This window comes from Centruroides vittatus, unplaced genomic scaffold (assembly GCF_030686945.1).
Source record: "Centruroides vittatus isolate TY-2023 unplaced genomic scaffold, ASM3068694v2 contig_1450, whole genome shotgun sequence".
In the NCBI taxonomy this organism is placed as follows: domain Eukaryota; kingdom Metazoa; phylum Arthropoda; class Arachnida; order Scorpiones; family Buthidae; genus Centruroides; species Centruroides vittatus.
In genome coordinates this window covers 939,454-958,208 of record NW_027120902.1, presented here as the reverse complement: position 1 = coordinate 958,208, position 18,755 = coordinate 939,454, and the positions used below count along the sequence as shown (strand labels likewise).

Here is an 18,755-nt window from a genome sequence, read left to right as displayed (position 1 = left end):
TCCATTTCCAATTCGTATTAAGTTACATATAATTCTGTATTATCCCAATTTTTTACTCGTATCTGTACATGTACATATGTATATATACATATATACATATAAACATATATAGATCTGAGAGAGAGCAAAAATATTAATGATTAAATTGCGTTTCTGCAAAGATTATCCGAAAAAAACTAATAAAACTAGGCCTATTGGTTTTATCGGATAGCCTTTACAAAAACGCGATTTAATAATTAATATTTTTTATTTACTAATTCAATGTCAAAAAATAAACATTTGAAAAAAGTTTTTAAAAATATTTTTCAAAACAAAAACCATATTCGTCATAGGCAATTTATGGCCGATAACACGCAAGTGCCACACACGACTCACAAACACACTTTTATAGACTATAGAAAAAAATTATACAATAATAAAACTTTTTATAAACCCACTTTTCAACATAAAACTTTTTATTATTTCAAATATATATTGTTTTATATACGAATATTCCATATATACAGAATATTTGTGGCCTGCCTACCTACGACTTATGTGAAATTTGGCCCGCCAATCGAAAAGTTTGGGCACCACTGACTTATCCAATCCTGAACCTACTTTTTAAAATTTATTCTTTGATAATGACATTCCTGTGTATTTTTTTTTTTTTTAAGAAAACGCTATATTTGTTGTATAGCCTAAATCTCAGGCCTATATAAAAACGTTGATAGAACTACGTTTGTTTTAAAGATATATTCTAGATATTAACTCAAAATTTTGAAATAAAGATACAGTAGAAAATTTTCAATAAAAATTGACAAAATTATGTAAGTTAATTTGATAAATACATTCAAAATTACAGAGGAATGTATCGATTGATACTTGCTAAAACAATTAACAAGTCCTTCAGGATTACAAATCATTCATGTAGAAATTATGCTTAAAAGCAAATAAAACATTCAAAATTACTGTCATATAACTAGGGTTTCTCAAACGGGATCCCGGGATCCCTGTTGTTTTTTTAACTCGGGAAATTTTTCTTTTCCCGGGAAATCCCGCAAATTTCTTAAAAATTTACTTTTTTCTTATTTTATGTTAAGGTTGAGGAAATTTTGCAAATAGAAAGTATAGTTAACTCATAAACTGTTAGAATACATTTGTATTTATTAATTTTAAACCTACTTATTATTATTATTTTTTTTTTTTTTTTAAATTTTGCTCGTTATGGCATGTCACAAATGGTCAATAATCAATACGTACCTTATTTGTGGAAGGACACTCAAAATTCTTTACCAGTAATATCTGGAATAATTGTGCTTATGCTGTCTTAATTTTTAACCATGCCCAGTAGCTTCAATAACTGCCATGTTGTACAAATTGGGCAAGGATACAAACGAGTACGAAGTCTGCAAGTATGAAGTTTTTCTTCATAACCTGATTATTAAAGACAAACGAACTGCCGAATTATTGAGCAATGATGTTTCTATTAAAGCAGTCGAGGTAGACAAATCAAGAACACTAGAGAACAAAAGAAGTACTACAATCTCGAAAACGAACTAGAAATCTTTCAGGATACAGGTGAAAAACACATAATATTTGTCTTCTCTTAAATGCATTAAACACGATCCAATCACATCAATTGAATCGGAAAAGGCATTCTCGGTAGCAAGACTTTTCATTACTAAAATAAGAATTAGATTGAGTAATCAGAGAATTGACCATCTTTGCTTTTTAAAATCTTATAAAAATTTACAATATTTTGTATTGTATTTTATTTTTAAAAAAACAAAAATTACCTTCTAACTTAAAAGTTTGATCTAAGTTCATTTTTTTAAATTTTCAACTCAATTCAAAGGCATTGTTGTTGTTGTATGCAGTTTTCAGCAAACTTTAATAAATATTTTCTATTTGTGAAAATTTCTACGTAATTCAAAGGTAATTTTTAATATATATCTTACACAGCATTATTAATATGATTTTGGAGGTTGCAGAACGTATTAAATTACTTTAAAAAACGAAAAATAATTATATCATTTGATTTCATGATATTTTGTATATCTTAAAAATAATTACTTTTATCCCGGAATCACGGGACAAGCAAAAGACCGGGAAATGAGAAACCCTACATATAACTATATAAGCTAATATATCCAACAATATTTTTACTGTATTTCAAAATTATATCAATATTTTATAATTTATTTTAAAACTCTTGTGTTTTTAAGAATTTTAATGTTTATATTCTTAAACTTCTATGAATTCCGACATTTCGTATCCATAAATTCAAACTTTAACTAATTTTATAGGCCTACATTTCCATAAAATTAGATACTACCGTATGATTCTTCATATTTATGCAATTTTTGGTTTTGTATTTTCGTGTAAGGAAAACAACTTAAATAGATATTGTAAATGTATATCCAATATTCATTGATTAGAAAATAAAATTATGGATAATCATAATAGTTGCAAGCATTTTTAAATTTGTCATTGAATTAATTGATATTTTGAAATTAAATTTATTATGTCAAATAAAGAGTATTTCTCAATATTTTCATATTTTTAATAATAAAAAAATAATAATAACAGAATTTTTTAAATAATAAACAATTTGTAAAATAAAATAAATTGTTTCCAATAAAAAATTTATCAAATATAAAAATCTTATATCTTTAAAATACTTTATTGTTTATCAGTTAGAAAATATATCTCATTTATTTTTCTAAAAGATAACTTTTCTTAGCTATATATACATAAAAATATCTATAAAAAAGAAGATAATTTTTGAAAGTTTATCTCAATAAAATGAGCTGCACCAAGTGAAAATGTAAATTTATACTGGAACAATTTATAAAATGTTATATTATATAATAAGCTTTCTAAATATAAACAATTCTTTATGGTTCTAAATATAAGTAATGATTCCAACGCATTTCATTGTCAGTAAAATAAGAATTTTATTGATAATAACTGATAATATATTGACGTAAATGTCAATCATTGTATCTAAAAAACGATAAGAATTAAAGATAAAATTTTTACATTGAGAAGATCAAATTTACTTCATAAGCTAAAAAAGGTGTTAAACAAAGTTATATCAGATGTAAAAACTTTTTACTTCAACGTTAAAAGAAATTTCAATATAGCCGAAATATAACCAGAGGCGTGAATCACGGAGCTTAATGCTAAGATGTCTCATTCCCTCGTCTGTTGTAACGTCTCCAGTTTATTACATTTCTTTTTGTTTTTTGAAATTACACAAATTGATTTTCTAGACTTAATTTTACTACGCAAATTTCGGCCCAAACCCCTGTACTGGTCCGAGTTCCAGGACTACAGTTCCGGTTTCTCCCTTTTGTCAGCTCTAAATTTAATGTATATACTTATAATTATATTATAAAATTATTTTTAATAGAGATACAAAGTATATATCAATATCTCTATTGAAACGAATTTCATATCTTTCTTATTATTATTCTTTTCACACACTGTATCCAAGTTATTGTTGATAGCGAATTGTTTAATCTATCGCTCATTGCTCATGATAATACAAAATTCTGAAACATGTTTGATGTTCTGACGTAACTTCTGACATAACTTTTTTTATATAAAAGTTTTTCCTATATAGTGTGAGTTCTAATGAAACCATTGTGGACAAATAAGAGTTACAATTAACATAATTAATTTACGAATAAAATAAAGCGAATATAAATGTAATAGGCTTAGGCCTACTAGAAAGAATTAAAACTGTGCATTGAAAAATTATGCGAATTAATTAAAAATTATGATAATTTATTAAACACAAATATATTTTCATAAATAAATTCTGTCGAACTTTTTGGGTCTGTAATTTTTAATTTTTTAAAATTCATACCTAAAAAGTTAAATAAATATGATCCGATGATTATCTTCAATAGCATGCACTTCATCTATAATTAGAATCCAGATCCTAATTGGTATGATATTCATAAAACAAGTTTCTACAAGGATGTGGTTGCAGAAACTCTACATATTTGAATCTGTAATGCGTACATTTGAATAATTTAGAATATTTAGTTATAGATAGTTTGAATTCAAAATAGTCTTGGTATTTTGACGAGCAAACTAATCACGAGTCGATATTTAGGATAACATCAGCTTGTGCTTATGATTAACGTTTGCTACAGGAGGTATGTGGGATTAACAGAAAGAATGAGATATGCATACATGTTTAGTAATAATTTAAAAATATTAATAATAAAAATAAAATTTAATACTATTATTTAAACAAAAATCCTCTAGTTTAAATGTCCTTTAACAGTTTTTTTCCTGTCAAAAAATCTAAATATTAAAAATTATTCCACGTCACTGATTGGAATAATTTTATGAAACTGATAATTAAATAAAATATTAAAAACAATGAATTATTTTAAAATTAATCTAAATTATTTAAGTTTATGGTTTCTCAACTGGAAACGATTTTATTCATTATGTTCCTTAAAACATAATGGGAATGTAAAGTCCGACTAATAAAACAAATAAATGTGTATATGAAAGATTAAAAGATATGCCAGACTAGAGAGAAACAAATGTACCAATTTTGAAAGGTCTGAAAAGTAAAGTTATATCTTATTTGTAGAATAAACAATATATAGCTTATATCACAGAATTCTTATAAATATATCTATTTTTAATATAAGTAAAGAGAAATTTTTTCTCAAAATATTTTATAGATTTATATCATAATTTTAATTTTCTGTGTAGAAATTTACTCAAAATTTTTTAAAAATGCATATAAAAATTCAAATTTAAAATTGTGGAATATCAATGATTTTAAATAAAATCTGTATCATTAATGTCCCATTTACAATTCTTAAACATAATTAAAAATATTAAATCCATAATTTAATAAAACAAATTAACAAAATATTTTAAATTTTTATTAGATTAATTTTAACAAAAATTTAAAAATCAATAGAAAAAATGAGGTTAACCAAACTTGATTTCAATTATCTATTTATGTATCCGGTTATTACGTTAAATGTTGAAACCTATATTAGCGATAAATGTATCGTTAATGTTGTTAAGATGAAAAATAATTATTTTATGACATCATTGTCATGTAGTTCTGATCATAAAATAAAATAATATTAAACTGAAATATTAATAAATATTTTTAATGTTTGAAACTAAATTATCATTAAATTATTAATTTAATATTTAATAAAAATGGGCCACATTGTCTTGAGAAGTATAAAGTATAAACAATGTTTAAATAATTTGTTCTAACGTTAATTTCTTTAAATTTAATCATTCATTTAATTTTATAACAATAATTAATTTTAGTATTTAAAAACCCTTAATTTTAATATTGAAATTAAAGAATTACAGTAATTCTTTTAGCTATTAAAAAAAAAAATGTATTTTGTTATCTCTGTTCATTACAAAACTTGAACTTGTAAAGTTTGTGAAATTTAACTTTTTATGAATTTTATATAAATGAAATGTTTAAAATTCAAAACCGTAATTTTTTATCTATTTTTTTTAAAATATATATTTCTAAACTTTTACTATCTTTGTTACCATACAAAATTAAATAATTCTATTACTTGAATAATACGAATTTATTAAACAGAAGCAGATAATCACATAGCTCTAGCTTGAAATTTTTAATTTAATATATACAAATAAATAAATATATATTGTATTTTAAAAATTATAAAATTATGGATAAAATAAAAATAACATTTCCTAGAAAATCTGAGACATGATGTGACTATCCTGTAGTATTTCCGTTTAACAAACTTACATTCCAATTACATAATTTAACATTTCAAATAAAAGTAAATACAACACAATAGTTTAAAAAATCATTTTATATTAATAATTTTCATCACCTATATTTATTTTCTTTTATATTCTTTGTTAATATGAATAGACTTATCTATCCAGTTCTGTTTTTTATAATATTGCATAACTCCAGAATTCGTTTCAAGGTTAATAGATAAAAAAATCTTCGACCTTGTCTCAAATTAAAATATTTTCTTTTTTTTTAAACCTTGGAGTGTTTCAAAACGTATATTTTACTTATTTTTTTATGATTTATTATTGTTAAATACTATATTCAAATTACAATTCATCATTTATTTTATATTAAATTTATGTTAGATATATATGAGAACAGTTTCGCCCGCAGACTATAAAAAAAAGGGGCACAGGCTATAAAAAAGAGCATCGTAAAGTACTGTACATAAAGTACATTATATAAAATATACAGTATATATAATGTATATACTTCATAATGCTATATAAGAAATTAAATTTACTTAATACATATAAACTATTGGAAAAATTTTGGTTTTTAATAAAATTTTAAAATATTTCACATAAAAAATAAATTTTTTCACATACTTTTCTTAATTAGTAATCATACAGTATAACAAGGACGATGTTGAATGGATTATATTAAAAAAAATTCTCTATACAAAAATAAAATAATATCACAGGAAATCTTTTTTATTTTCTTTGCTCTTAAAGAAAATAAAAGTATTTCAAAAAATTAATTTTTTTTCTGCATAAAATGCTTTGTTTGAAAATAAATTACAATGTTTATAAAACCTTTGATAAAAACCATTTCAAAACTTTCCACGATATATAAATGAACGTAACATGATATTTTCTTTAATAACTATGAGTACTTCAGTAATGTAATACAATTGATAGAAAATAAAGTCATAGAAGTGGAGTAAAATATATTTAAAATAAATTAAATGATATCTTTAAAAACAAATATGAATGTGCTCTGACGTGGCACGCAACGTGGTGCACCCGGGATAAATCGCATTTACTTCAATATATAGAAATTGATAGCACAAAGAGCAAACGAAGGTTATAAACATGCTAATAATTTCCGTTTCGGTGATGCATCGTTATAAAAATCAATTGGTTTTTTTCATACAAATATTTTTAAAAAATGATACTAAAACTTGTTCCAATTTGACAGGACGTTCTTTAGTTAAGATAAATATAATTACTAATATAATGTAGCATCACCTCAAAAAGAAAAAATAAAAACTAAAAAACCTTTGAAGTCCAATTTCTCATAAAAATAAATTTTTCCATTCTTATTATTGAAAAATACTAAACCAATCTCAAACTTAATTTTCTACAATAGCATAATTTAATAACATGAAATATTTTTATGTAAATATATATTAATAATAAACAATAAAGTAATAAGCATTTATTCGAATAACACGCAAGAAATCTTTTCTTCTAAATCAACTGTAACTTGGTAAATAAAAAGGCATTTTTAAAATTATAGCCTATATATAAAGCATAATCAATGTAATGAATATTGTAATCTTTCTAATATATGCAATGTATTCGATAATACATTGCATATATTAGAAATATAACTTTTTTCTATTCTGAGAACGGAATTTTGCAACATCATTTATGCAAATATTATATTTTTCACAATTAATAAATTATAAACTCTATTATTTATACTTGTAAAACAGTTTTTTTTCAATTTAATAATAAAATAATTAATTTTATTATTATTAGATGAGTCTAGAATCAATGATTGATAAAAAACAAATTAATATAAGCCTACTGTATATTGCATCATCTCATAGCAAGAAAATCTCTAAACCTATTCTTGAAAAACAAGAGCCGGAATCAGATTAAATTGGAATTCCCCAGGAATTTAGCAACGTTACGGGTTAACGACAAAAGCTGCAATTGGAGCTTGCAAAATGCTGAACTATAGATGCTATTTGACGTCAGTTAGCTTATATAAATAACCACAACCGCCCGCTGTATCGATGACTTAAAATAGACAATTTTTATTAATTCGGATTTTTTGTCGTAATAATAAAATAATTTTTTATAAGTTTTACCTATATTTTATTATGTTCTTTGTTAAAAATTACTTAACTGCATTTTATACTCGTAGCTCATTTAATTTAGTTTTTGATTATACTTTAAAGCTGATTATATCGATTAAACGAATAAAGCTACTTATAATTCTGTTTACTTGCATTATATCTTATATAATTAAAGTAAACAATAAACGTTATTTTCAAATAAAAAATAATTTTATTAATATACAGTGGTGATCGGTTAACGAACAGTTCGGTCAAAGAAGAAATCGGATAACGAACACTTTCGCGAAAGATTTTTATGTTCGGACAACGAACACCTCACAGAACAAACACAAGAAGAAGCGACGTAAAATAACCGATTGGTCTTCCCTTGTCTTCAGGCAACAATTCGAAACTTTTTGGAGCGCGGGAGACGTCGACATCGTCGTTCAACCCGTCGGATAGTATTCCTCAGAACTTTGAAACTCTCCCTTGTAATTCCAGCCTTTTATTTTTCTGACAAAAACAATTCTTTTATAGTATTCGCGAGACTGTCGGGCGGGCACTTTAAGTTTTGCGTCAGTTTTTATTTTCGAAAGGTGAGAGTATGATAGCAAAGGTATAGAGTGTGGAGAAGATGTCTGCTGGGCAGTATGGCTCGAACAGGTTTACAGTAGGCCGCAGTTCAATCTTATCTAAGAAAGATACAGTATAATCAAGATGATTCAAGTAGCTTAAGGAGTAACAAAAATCACATCTGAGAAATAAAGAACATTGAAGAGCTCATAATGGAACCTGAAACGGATCTGACGACAGAACACCTGAAACTCGGAGAGATATGTTTTCTTCTGAAAAAGAGGATTAATGCCGATATCTGCTCTTAAACATCTTTTAAAGAAGTGGGAAGATGTTAGAACAATATCTTAGAATGGCATCCAAACCAGGTTGAGGTTAATAGGCTCAGGGATCTCTACAATTACAATGCTATTAATTAATTATGAAAAATCCTGAAGAAGAGAGAAAAGCAATCGACACTGGACAGATTCTTTAACCCCACAAACGCAAAAAACAAACATGATTAATTAAAATGCAAGATTGTGTATATATGTATTTTTAAATTTTACATATACCGTATTTTACGGACTATAAAACGCTACGGACTATAAGACGCACCTGAATTTTGGAGGCAATTTTTCGAAGAAAAAAATGCGTCTTATAGTCCGTAAAATACGGTAAATAAACGTAGTAAAAAAGTATATATTTTTTATTTTTGGGGGGCTCCAGAACGAATTAATCAAATTCCCATAAAAACCTATGGTAAATCGATAATCGGTTAACGAACAATTCGGATAGCAAAGTCTTGAAACGGATTATGTTCGTTAACCGATCACTCACTATAATTATATATCAGGGATGTAGCCACACGGGGTGACAAGGAACGGCATTTTCCACACTAACACTCTTTCAACTCTTAGTGCCAACCTCCACTACTTTCCCATACAAGTTAAAAATAGGTTAAACATACAAAAAAAAAATCACAAAACAGTTGACCACTCGCTGAAACCAGTGCGTTAGCCTCAGATACAAGGCTACATGAACAGCCATGAGGTAAAGAATATACCTTTAATACCCGTTCTTGTTCTGCCATTTATTTATTTGTTTTTATTGAGCATTGTCATACATATTACCAATTTGCATATAACATGCAAGGAGCTGCGATATCAGTAAGGCAGCTCCTTGCACAATAATATGTTGCTAACGATCTTGGAGCTATTGTTTTTTTTATTTTCTTTATTTATTATTATTATTAATTTTTTACATAATCTACCTACCTATACTATGTCTACGCAAGCTATCAGAGATGTGAGTGACCCATACTCAGAAATTTCTAGTTACATCCCTGATATTAGATTACATAAAATAAACAATACGCATATACGCACACACAGATAATTTATTGATATAGGCTACTGCATATATATAAAGTAGGCTACTTTTTAATGATATAATAATGCAGGATGACAACCCCACATTTATATATATGTGAGGTTGTCATCCTGCATTATTATATTATTTTACTGTACTATACACACGCGCGCTAAACTCTTGCTAATCCGGTCATTCCTTGCATAGTGGGGTGCAAGATTAGCGAGAGTACCGGATGGACGAGAGTCATGTCGCTCTTCGGTAATGATTCTTTTTGGTGGCAGGCAAGCAATAATATGATGTACCGACAAGCAATACTGTATACAGAAATGAAACACAAGTAAATAGGAAAACATGATGTATGACATGATTTAACATTTGCACGGAAACGGAACTGCATAGACGATCACACTTGAAGTATGATGGATAATTGAGAGGCCGGATTAGCAAGGGTGACGGTGAGTGTGTGCATGTGTCTTTGTCTATTTATATATAGACATACAAGCGTATAAAATATGTGCTGTGCAATTTTATATACATAATACAGATATATGAAATACTGTAGTATTATTCTTATGTAGTATTTATTATTGTATATATACACAATAATAAATACTATATATGTGTATATATATATATATATATATATGTCATATTTAAAATCATAAAATTGTAAATAATCGTAAAGATTATTCCTATCTTCTCGTTACTCCTAAAATGTTTATGCAAAAAAAAAAAAAAAAATACTTGCAAAAAGTATTTAAACTCGATGTTACTTGCGAAAAAAAATCAATTATTAATTTGCAAACTAAAATTTCGAAATTATATAACAAATCTCATTTAAATAGTATTATATCTATCTAGATATTAACGACTTAAATTAAAAACGAATGATTTAAAATTGCTTTGTTTTTAAGCAATTTTTCTACCTCTGCATTTAATTCTACCAGTTTTATAATTTCAAGAAAGTTTTCCGTATCTATTATCACTATAATAATGTGTAGTAGTGTTTTCTATATTTCAAGTAAAATATCTCTATTTTAACATGCCTGTTTATATTTTTAAATACATACTTTAACAATAAAAACCAAAATTAAATATATAATTACCCTTCGTCTATTTACAGTTAAGAAAACCCACCTTTAAGTTATCTAACGATTGCCAATCCTAGTGTCAATGCACAAGATCGCAAACTCTATTCGAGATAAGTGGCAGATCTGCTGTTTTAATGGAAATCCTATTCTGGGAAATAGGAGGCGGAGCCAGTTTCAACTGCAATGTATGCTAGTAATGTACTGTACAAACTGGTTATACTTCGCGTAACGTACGCATTGAGTTGCGTTTAAAAGCCATTTTAAATTACGATTTTTATTCTCATTTGCAGATAAGATCGACATCCTCATAATTAAAGTGCAACAGGTAGAAACAAAGGCATTTAAAATTATAATCGAAATTCGCGGAAATATTTTAAAACGCTGAGAAATGTTTTATGAATGTTTGCAATTGAATGTATTACGAAATCTCGTTTTGGATGATTTAATGTATTGTACTTTCCTATAATGTTTTATTATCTTGGATTATAAATAGAAAAGGATGGAATAAGTGTAGTATTAGCTCATCTTGTCGAGTAAACTTATCGAACTTTTACTACAGACGTTAATTTTTATTATTGCCAGTTAAACAAAGTACAAAAACGTGTCATTAGTGTTCAATATAAATACGAAATTAACGTCCATATTGAAAGCGAATAAGCTTTCAACTTTGGAGTGCGGTTTATGCATCTCCCGATCTTTCCACTATTCAGTACATAAAAGATGCCGTACAGTTTAACCTTAAATAGGGCAAGAAAACTACCTAAACCTTATCAGTCACACCCTCCAGTTCAAAATAGATTCAGCTGTGACGTCACAAAGTTCAAGGTTTAGAAAAAGTCACGTACTAAAATAACTCTAGTCCATTAGTAAATCGTATAAATATTCCCGTCAACAAATTAGTTCGAAATACACAAAAAAGGCAAAAGAACAACATTAAAAAGAAAAATGAAAAAAAGATTTCGTATGTTATAATATTACCAGCGACATCTTTTGTCGAAGAATGGTTGAAAATATTGCTATTTTGGTTGGCATCTTATTTATTTTCAAGTGATTTAAGAATCTCGAAGAGGGGAAAAAGAGTTGAGAGATTTTATCTTGTTTACGTTGACGATAAACGGATAAAGAATTAAATATTATCGCGATATCAAATATATATATATTTATAGTAAGCAAGGTGGGTTGTTTACAGTAAGGTCTACCTTCCATTTTGAATTACATTTAGAGTAAACAAATGTAAATGAATGAAAATTTAAATGATATTAATCATGTTTATTATTTCTATTGATTCAGACGTTGTATGATGTCATCATACTACTTAATTTTCAATTGTAATGTCCATTCTACAGACTTAAAACACACAATTATATATGTTATGTTTAGTTTAATAAATGTAGAATCTAGATATTTAAATATACCATTTTAGTTTTTTTATGTAACTTTGTTTGTGCAGTGTTTGTTAGTAACACAAATATTATTGATTTTTTTTTTTTTACTATTGAACTTTATAGTGAGGTAGTAAGTAATAAAATGATTTATATATAGTGAAACAGGTTAAAAATTAGATTCTTTAATATTATTGGTGATTTTTATTATTATTTATTTATAACAGTATATAAAATACGTATTTATTTTCTATTTTTTTCTTTCAGCAAATTATATATTTTAAGGAAATTAAATACGCTTGAAGTAGATTGATGTCTGCTCCACCTTATCCTCAACCAGAAGTGGCTTATCAGCCGCAAGCAGGTTATCCACCCCCGCAAAATGTTGGATATCCGCCACCTAATGCCGGTTACCCACCACCTAATGCCGGTTATCCACCACCCAATGCTGGCTATCCACAGCCAGGTGGAATGAATTATCACCCACCTCCTGCTGGGTATACTCAACCTGCTCCTACTTATGGTCAACAAGGTTTTCCACAAACTGGAGGTGCACCAATGGGTAAATTGTTTTCGTGAACTTAATAAATTTTAAATAGTAATGCAAACATATTTCATTGATACAAACATTGTAGAAAAGATTTTTTTATTAACAAAACTGCTTATTTATGAAATTACAATATATTTTGAAATTTGAATCATTCATCATTATTCATCTTTAAAAAGTAAATAAATTGATCTTAACAAGTTAAAAATACTTAGATAATGAAATTAGTTATAGATTAATTATGTTTCCTTACTGTTTTAATAAAAACCTTTACAGAAATATAAATAAATTAAATAATTGAATATTTGTTAGATATAATCCTCAAGTGAATATCCTACCCGAAAAAATTTTATAATTAGGGATGGACCAAACAGATTTTTGACCAAATACTGAATAATCAGTCTAAATCAGCTGATTTATTTGGAACTACCTGAAACAGAAGGTTTATATTCTAAGCCATAGAATAAGGTGGAGGGTAGTGTCATCTATTCGATAATAATAGATTATATATCTTTTTATTTTTAAGAAATAATTATTATGTAACAAAAAGTAAAATATTAAATCTTGCCATTGAGAGCCATTTCTTTGGCAAATAGTACAAAGTATGTTATTTAGTGAGCATACAGTATATTCAGCAAAGCTGGAAATTGGCTATTTAGAATGACCAACAAAATCTCATTTTCTTACTTTCTTATATGAATACAGAAGCATGTAGGTTTATTTATTACAGTTTATCACTCTTGAAAATCAGTTTTATGATAAAGTGATAAATCATCACTTTATGATTATTTATTAAAGTTATGTTTGTTTCAGAAAGGAATAAATAACAATATTTTTAAATATCAGATTTTAAAACTATTTTCATTTTATTTTATGTTTTATCTTTTTTTTTTCCATCTTCCTTTTCTCACACTTTCTCTCCCAAACTAAAATGACATGATTCAACTGAATAGTTTGACTTTGAGGAAGTATTAAGTATGAATATCAAATAAGTGTATTTAGTATGTGGTCAAATATACTCAAATATTGAATAATGCCAAATATTCAATCTAATGCTATCTATATTAACATTTTTTAAACTTTTGGTATATTTGAAACATTTTAAAAAATCTCATAATTATCTTATAATTCTTTTATAAATCTTTTTAAAGTATTAGAATTTGATTGCTTTATTATTTACATTGTGGCCACAAAGCACTGTTAAACATATGTAATATTGGTCAACACAAAAATCAATATTATGTCATCATTCAGTGGCCTAAAGATTATTTACAATAATTCAAACAAAGGAATATAAAACAATAGATGTAGATCCCAATGGATCAATATGCTCTCCGTCATTTTTTATAGCAGAATATAATTCACTGCCAAGTTATTTGGGATGTGTTCTTCAATAAATTAGTACAATTATTCCAGCTGTTAAATCATAAAATATAGTACCAGACAAAATATCCAGCAAGTTTTGGACCAGAAGTGGTCTGGATCTGGGTTTTTGGACTAGGCTAAATATATAGTTAAAATATAAAATAAAAATGTAAAGAACAAATTTGCATTTAACACATACAAATTAATACACTTTTGAAGTAGGGTCTGTTTGTTTGATATTAATCTGGTCTTTTATTCATGTTTATAAATGAAAATGATGATAAATTCTGACAAATAAATACTTAAGACTGTGAGAGGATCACTTGCACACAACACTCACATTGGAACTTGTGCATGTATGCTGTGGAAGTTAAATTGCAGTGTGGCTGCATGCCGAATTACAGCTGTACTACTGCCCATCGAATTCAAAAATATCCAGGTCCATCAAATCCAAAAATATTCTGGTTATTCTGGATTTCTGAAAGCTGGCTATTTGGTCCAGTATTGTAGAAGTATTTAATATTGAGTGAATATTTATGATATTTGATAGTGGGCTGGATGGTCGAGTCAATTAAGGCATCAGCCTACTACTCTGGGAGACCTGGAATCAAATTCAGGCAGATTGAAATACACCAGCAGTTTTTTAAGAGTGGTTTTTATTGTATATATCGGGCCCATCCCTCACTATCTGGCCATTATGATCCTGGCCAAACTGACAATGAGCCTGAAAGAATCAAAAAGAAAAAAAAAGAAAAATATACATTTGGCAGTAGTTAATTATAAAGGGAAACATTATGACAATTATAAAACATTTCTATTGTTAAATATTGTTAAAAAAAATAACAGCATTTAACAACTGAAGGAAATTTTCAAAATATTTTCCTGCTTGATTATCTGTCATTATTTTCATTAGATATTGCAGAGGAAAAAATTTATGAAAGATGAAAAATATTAATATTGTTTAAAATATTTTATATTTTTGTCTGCTATTTCCAGATGACGACAAAGTTCTATGTATGTTACTAGATGATGATAGACAAATTTAACATATTTTCAAGCAATAAACCTATATTCAGAGCTCTAAACTGGTATAACACAATAGAAAGATTTATGGATTCTTAAAATAATCAAAAGGGTATCTAAATACCCAAATGTCTACACCTGGTACTTTTTGGCCTGCCTAAGCCTTTGTATCATACACTTCAAATTTAACCAAACAACCATTTTCAACCAAACAGAAGCAACTTCTGACAGTTGTAATGTATATTATTGTATATTGATAAATCATTGCATGTTTTATGCAGTATAAGTGTTTGGTTTTGATGAAAGGTTACTGGTTTTTGCTAAAAAGCAAAAAATCATCTATTTATTAAGTTTATTTTGAAATAATATGTGCTTCTTATGTATATAATAAACAATCCCCTTTATTATTATTATGTTGGGTTTAGTGAGTTATACTCGGTTGACACCAGTGACTGTGTACTATGCTGGACCAGAAGCAAGGCATAGTAACTAAAATGAAAAAACAAAAATTAAGTAAGTGTGTCAGTGTGTGTGTCTGTATTCAGGAATTTCCTAACAATATGGCATGTATTCAATGTAGTGGCCTTCTGTAGTGTGAGGTATATATTTCTATTCAATTGTAATGTTTCCAGGTTTTTGTGGTGTGTATGGTACATCTGTAGAGGAGAAAATAACAGGTACAATACGCACCCTATCCATTTTCCACAGATGCCTTATTTCCTGGATGAGTTCCGTGTACTTGTTATATATATACCTGTGCCTAGTGCTATGCTGGACCAAAGTCATAACTACAGAAAACAAATGATTTGTTTACATGCTGTGTATGTATTTATCTCTGTTTAGGAATTTCCTGACTGTGATGTGTTTTGTATAGCAGCCTTTTGTGGAGTGATGTATGTGCTGTTGTTAAGCCCTAATGTTTTGAGATTTTTGTGTAGTGTATATGGTATGATACCTATGCAAGGATGGATTACTGGTACAGTACACACCTCATTCATTCTCCACAAACACTTTATTTTGTGGGCAAGTTCTGAGTATTTAATTTTTTCAGTGTATGTATTTTGTATGAGGGTAATCACAAAAGTAAGGTCTCCTATTTTTTTAGAAATACAAAGAAACATTTGTTTTGAATAATATTTACATCATTTTAAAGTTTGAACATTTATCTATTTTTCTATGTAATTGCCATTTTGGTTGATGCATTTTTGTAGGTATTGTGGCAGTTTTTGTATACCAGTTCACTGCTATGTCACAGGACCCATCTTGTGCACACTTTCTGATATTGCAACTTTTTTGTTAAAATCTTATGAATGGTGCTTCAGGAAATCCCAGGAACCAAAATGCAGAGATCATCCAGAGTAATCCACCAATTTTTATGCATGGTTTGCTCAACCTTTGCAACTGTCTTGTTGGAAATTGATTGTCTTTCACTTCTTTCTTCATTGTGAATTTCAGTACAACCAGCTGCAAACTCCCTACACCACTTGTGGACGTTTTTGACATCCATGCATGATTCACCATTCACTTCCATCAATTGGAAATGAATTTCAATTGGTTTAACACATCATGGCAGCAAGCTGGTATGACATGAGCATACAAAAACTGCCACAGCACCTACAAAAATGCATAGACTGAAATGGTGGTTATGTAGAAAAATAGATAAATGTTCAAGCTTGATGTAAACATTATTGAAAAAACGTTTCTTTGTATTTAAAAAAAAATAAGAGACCTTACTTTTGGAATTACCCTCGTATATCGTGAGTGTTTGGTACAGCTGTGTCTATGATGTATGTGATTTTATTTTGTCTGTCAATGAATGTGATGTCTGGTTTGTTATGATTGATTACGTTGTCTGTGATTATTTGCATTTTTCACCAGACCCCTCTGGTGTTTAAAAACAAGACTATTTTATCTAGGTCATTTGAATCTGAATCATTCTTGTGTATTGTCAGCAGTAAAGATGAATAGCAATACGAAAAGCAAAGCTTTCTGTTGCATTCCAAATTGCAGTTTCAAAGCCAAGTGGGAGCCCAATATGTTTTCATCTATTCTAACACGAAAAAAAAAGATAATTATTTGGAAATCAGAATTCGGAGAACTCATAAGTGTAGCCAAAGGAGAGTGAATTCAACTGTTAAGAATTGGCAAAAACGTTTCCGTTATCCAGCTTTAACGAACAAATTATTCTGTCAATTTTATAAGATTTTTCTTTAAAGTTTAAAATGCCAGTAATTTTGTGTGGGACAGATATCAAAGCTGATATTTAAATGCAAAGAGCACAAATATATATACAATCTTGCTTATTTGTTTCAATAATACTACATAAAATGATGTGTTCAGCTAACAATAATTGTCCTTCTATAAAATTCCTAAACAGCTACAAGCATCATATATCGAACAGTAATAAATGATTAATTTTACATTTAGTTAGAAGTGACCCAGATAAAGTAGCCATTTCATAAAAATGCATCACCCTTTATAGTTCATGAAAAACACAAATAGCAAGTTTATTGTATATTTTGTGTATGTTGTTTCTTATGACCATCTGAGGTGTGTGTTTTAGTATGATTCATGAGTGTGTAAAAGTTTGTGTTTGTGGGCAAGCTTTTGATGTATTATATTTGATGTTTGTTTGCTTGTTGATGTAAGCAGTCTGTTTGTGTTAAAAGTTTGCAACTTGATATGATGTGTTGTATAATTTCATGCATGATGGGAACAAGGCACAAACACTTTTTCAATACTCTCACACAATTTTACAATATTTCAATCATTTTTTACTAATTTCCATAATAAAATCATTTTTCATTATCTGTATTCCTTTCCTTAACTATGTATTTTATCCACAGTTATTGCTGTCATACCTTTCTTCATGTTTATGCCTTGTTTAGCCTGTATGAAAGAAAGCACACTGAGGAGGGAAATATTGCAATTTCTGAAATGCATCTGGGTAACATAAAGTTGTTGATTGGCTATTTTTGGAGTCTGTGGATGTGATAATTCCTAGAAAATAACAGTGTTTGAACCGGTTACATATTGAAATTTTGAAAAACAAAATAGAAGCAGAAGGATAAATCATAGTGGTTTTCAAATTTGTCCTATTTGCTTATATAAATTTATTCCCATCTTATGCTATAAAAGGTTTTTTTTTTTATAGTATGGGTTTGCATGACTTACTAAGGAAAATAATCAAAATCAAAACAGTAACAATTAATTGCAAATGTAATCATACTTAATTAAAACTTTTAAATATTAATATTATTTAATTCTATGATTCCAGCTTGAAAAAGCTGTTGAATATTAAGTTTAATACTTATATTAGTATCTAGTAACAGTAAAGTAAGGAATGAAACAAAGTTTCATTCTTTACTTTACTTGTTTTTCAATGCTTGGTTTAGGTAATAAATTTAATATTTTTTTTTACATAAAATATAATGTTATACTGAATATTTACAATTTACTCATTAGGAATAAATCATTCAACTCATTGATTTAAGATGATATCATAAAATGTTATGTATTCAATAAACTATAAATATTCCTCAATTTATATTGTAATCTTATTCCATAGAAATACTAAATAAACTAAGAT

The 18,755-nt window shown here is 27.5% G+C and overlaps 2 protein-coding genes across 5 annotated transcripts in view; one reads left to right on the top strand and one right to left on the bottom strand.

Moving 5' to 3' along the window:
* LOC136968360 (phospholipid scramblase 1-like) overlaps nt 1-11,061 on the bottom strand; it is a 66,831-nt gene extending 55,770 nt beyond the window's left edge. Inside the window, exon 1 of the mRNA XM_067262371.1 lies at nt 10,896-11,061. The gene's annotated coding sequence lies outside the window, so the exon portion shown is untranslated. The remainder of the gene's footprint in view (nt 1-10,895) is intronic.
* A 519-nt stretch (nt 11,062-11,580) lies between these two features.
* The window catches only part of LOC136968358 (phospholipid scramblase 2-like), a 30,900-nt gene continuing 23,725 nt past the window's right edge, over nt 11,581-18,755 (top strand). Inside the window, exons 1-2 of one of the 4 annotated variants that reach the window (XM_067262368.1) lie at nt 11,581-11,674; nt 12,499-12,793. In XM_067262368.1, the coding sequence (XP_067118469.1) occupies nt 12,544-12,793 (250 nt within the window). In that variant the 5' untranslated portion in view covers nt 11,581-11,674; nt 12,499-12,543. Of the gene's footprint in view, nt 11,675-11,710; nt 12,024-12,064; nt 12,083-12,498; nt 12,794-18,755 lie in introns of those variants that run through there. The other 3 variants (XM_067262370.1, XM_067262367.1, XM_067262369.1) reach the window with 3 other exon arrangements.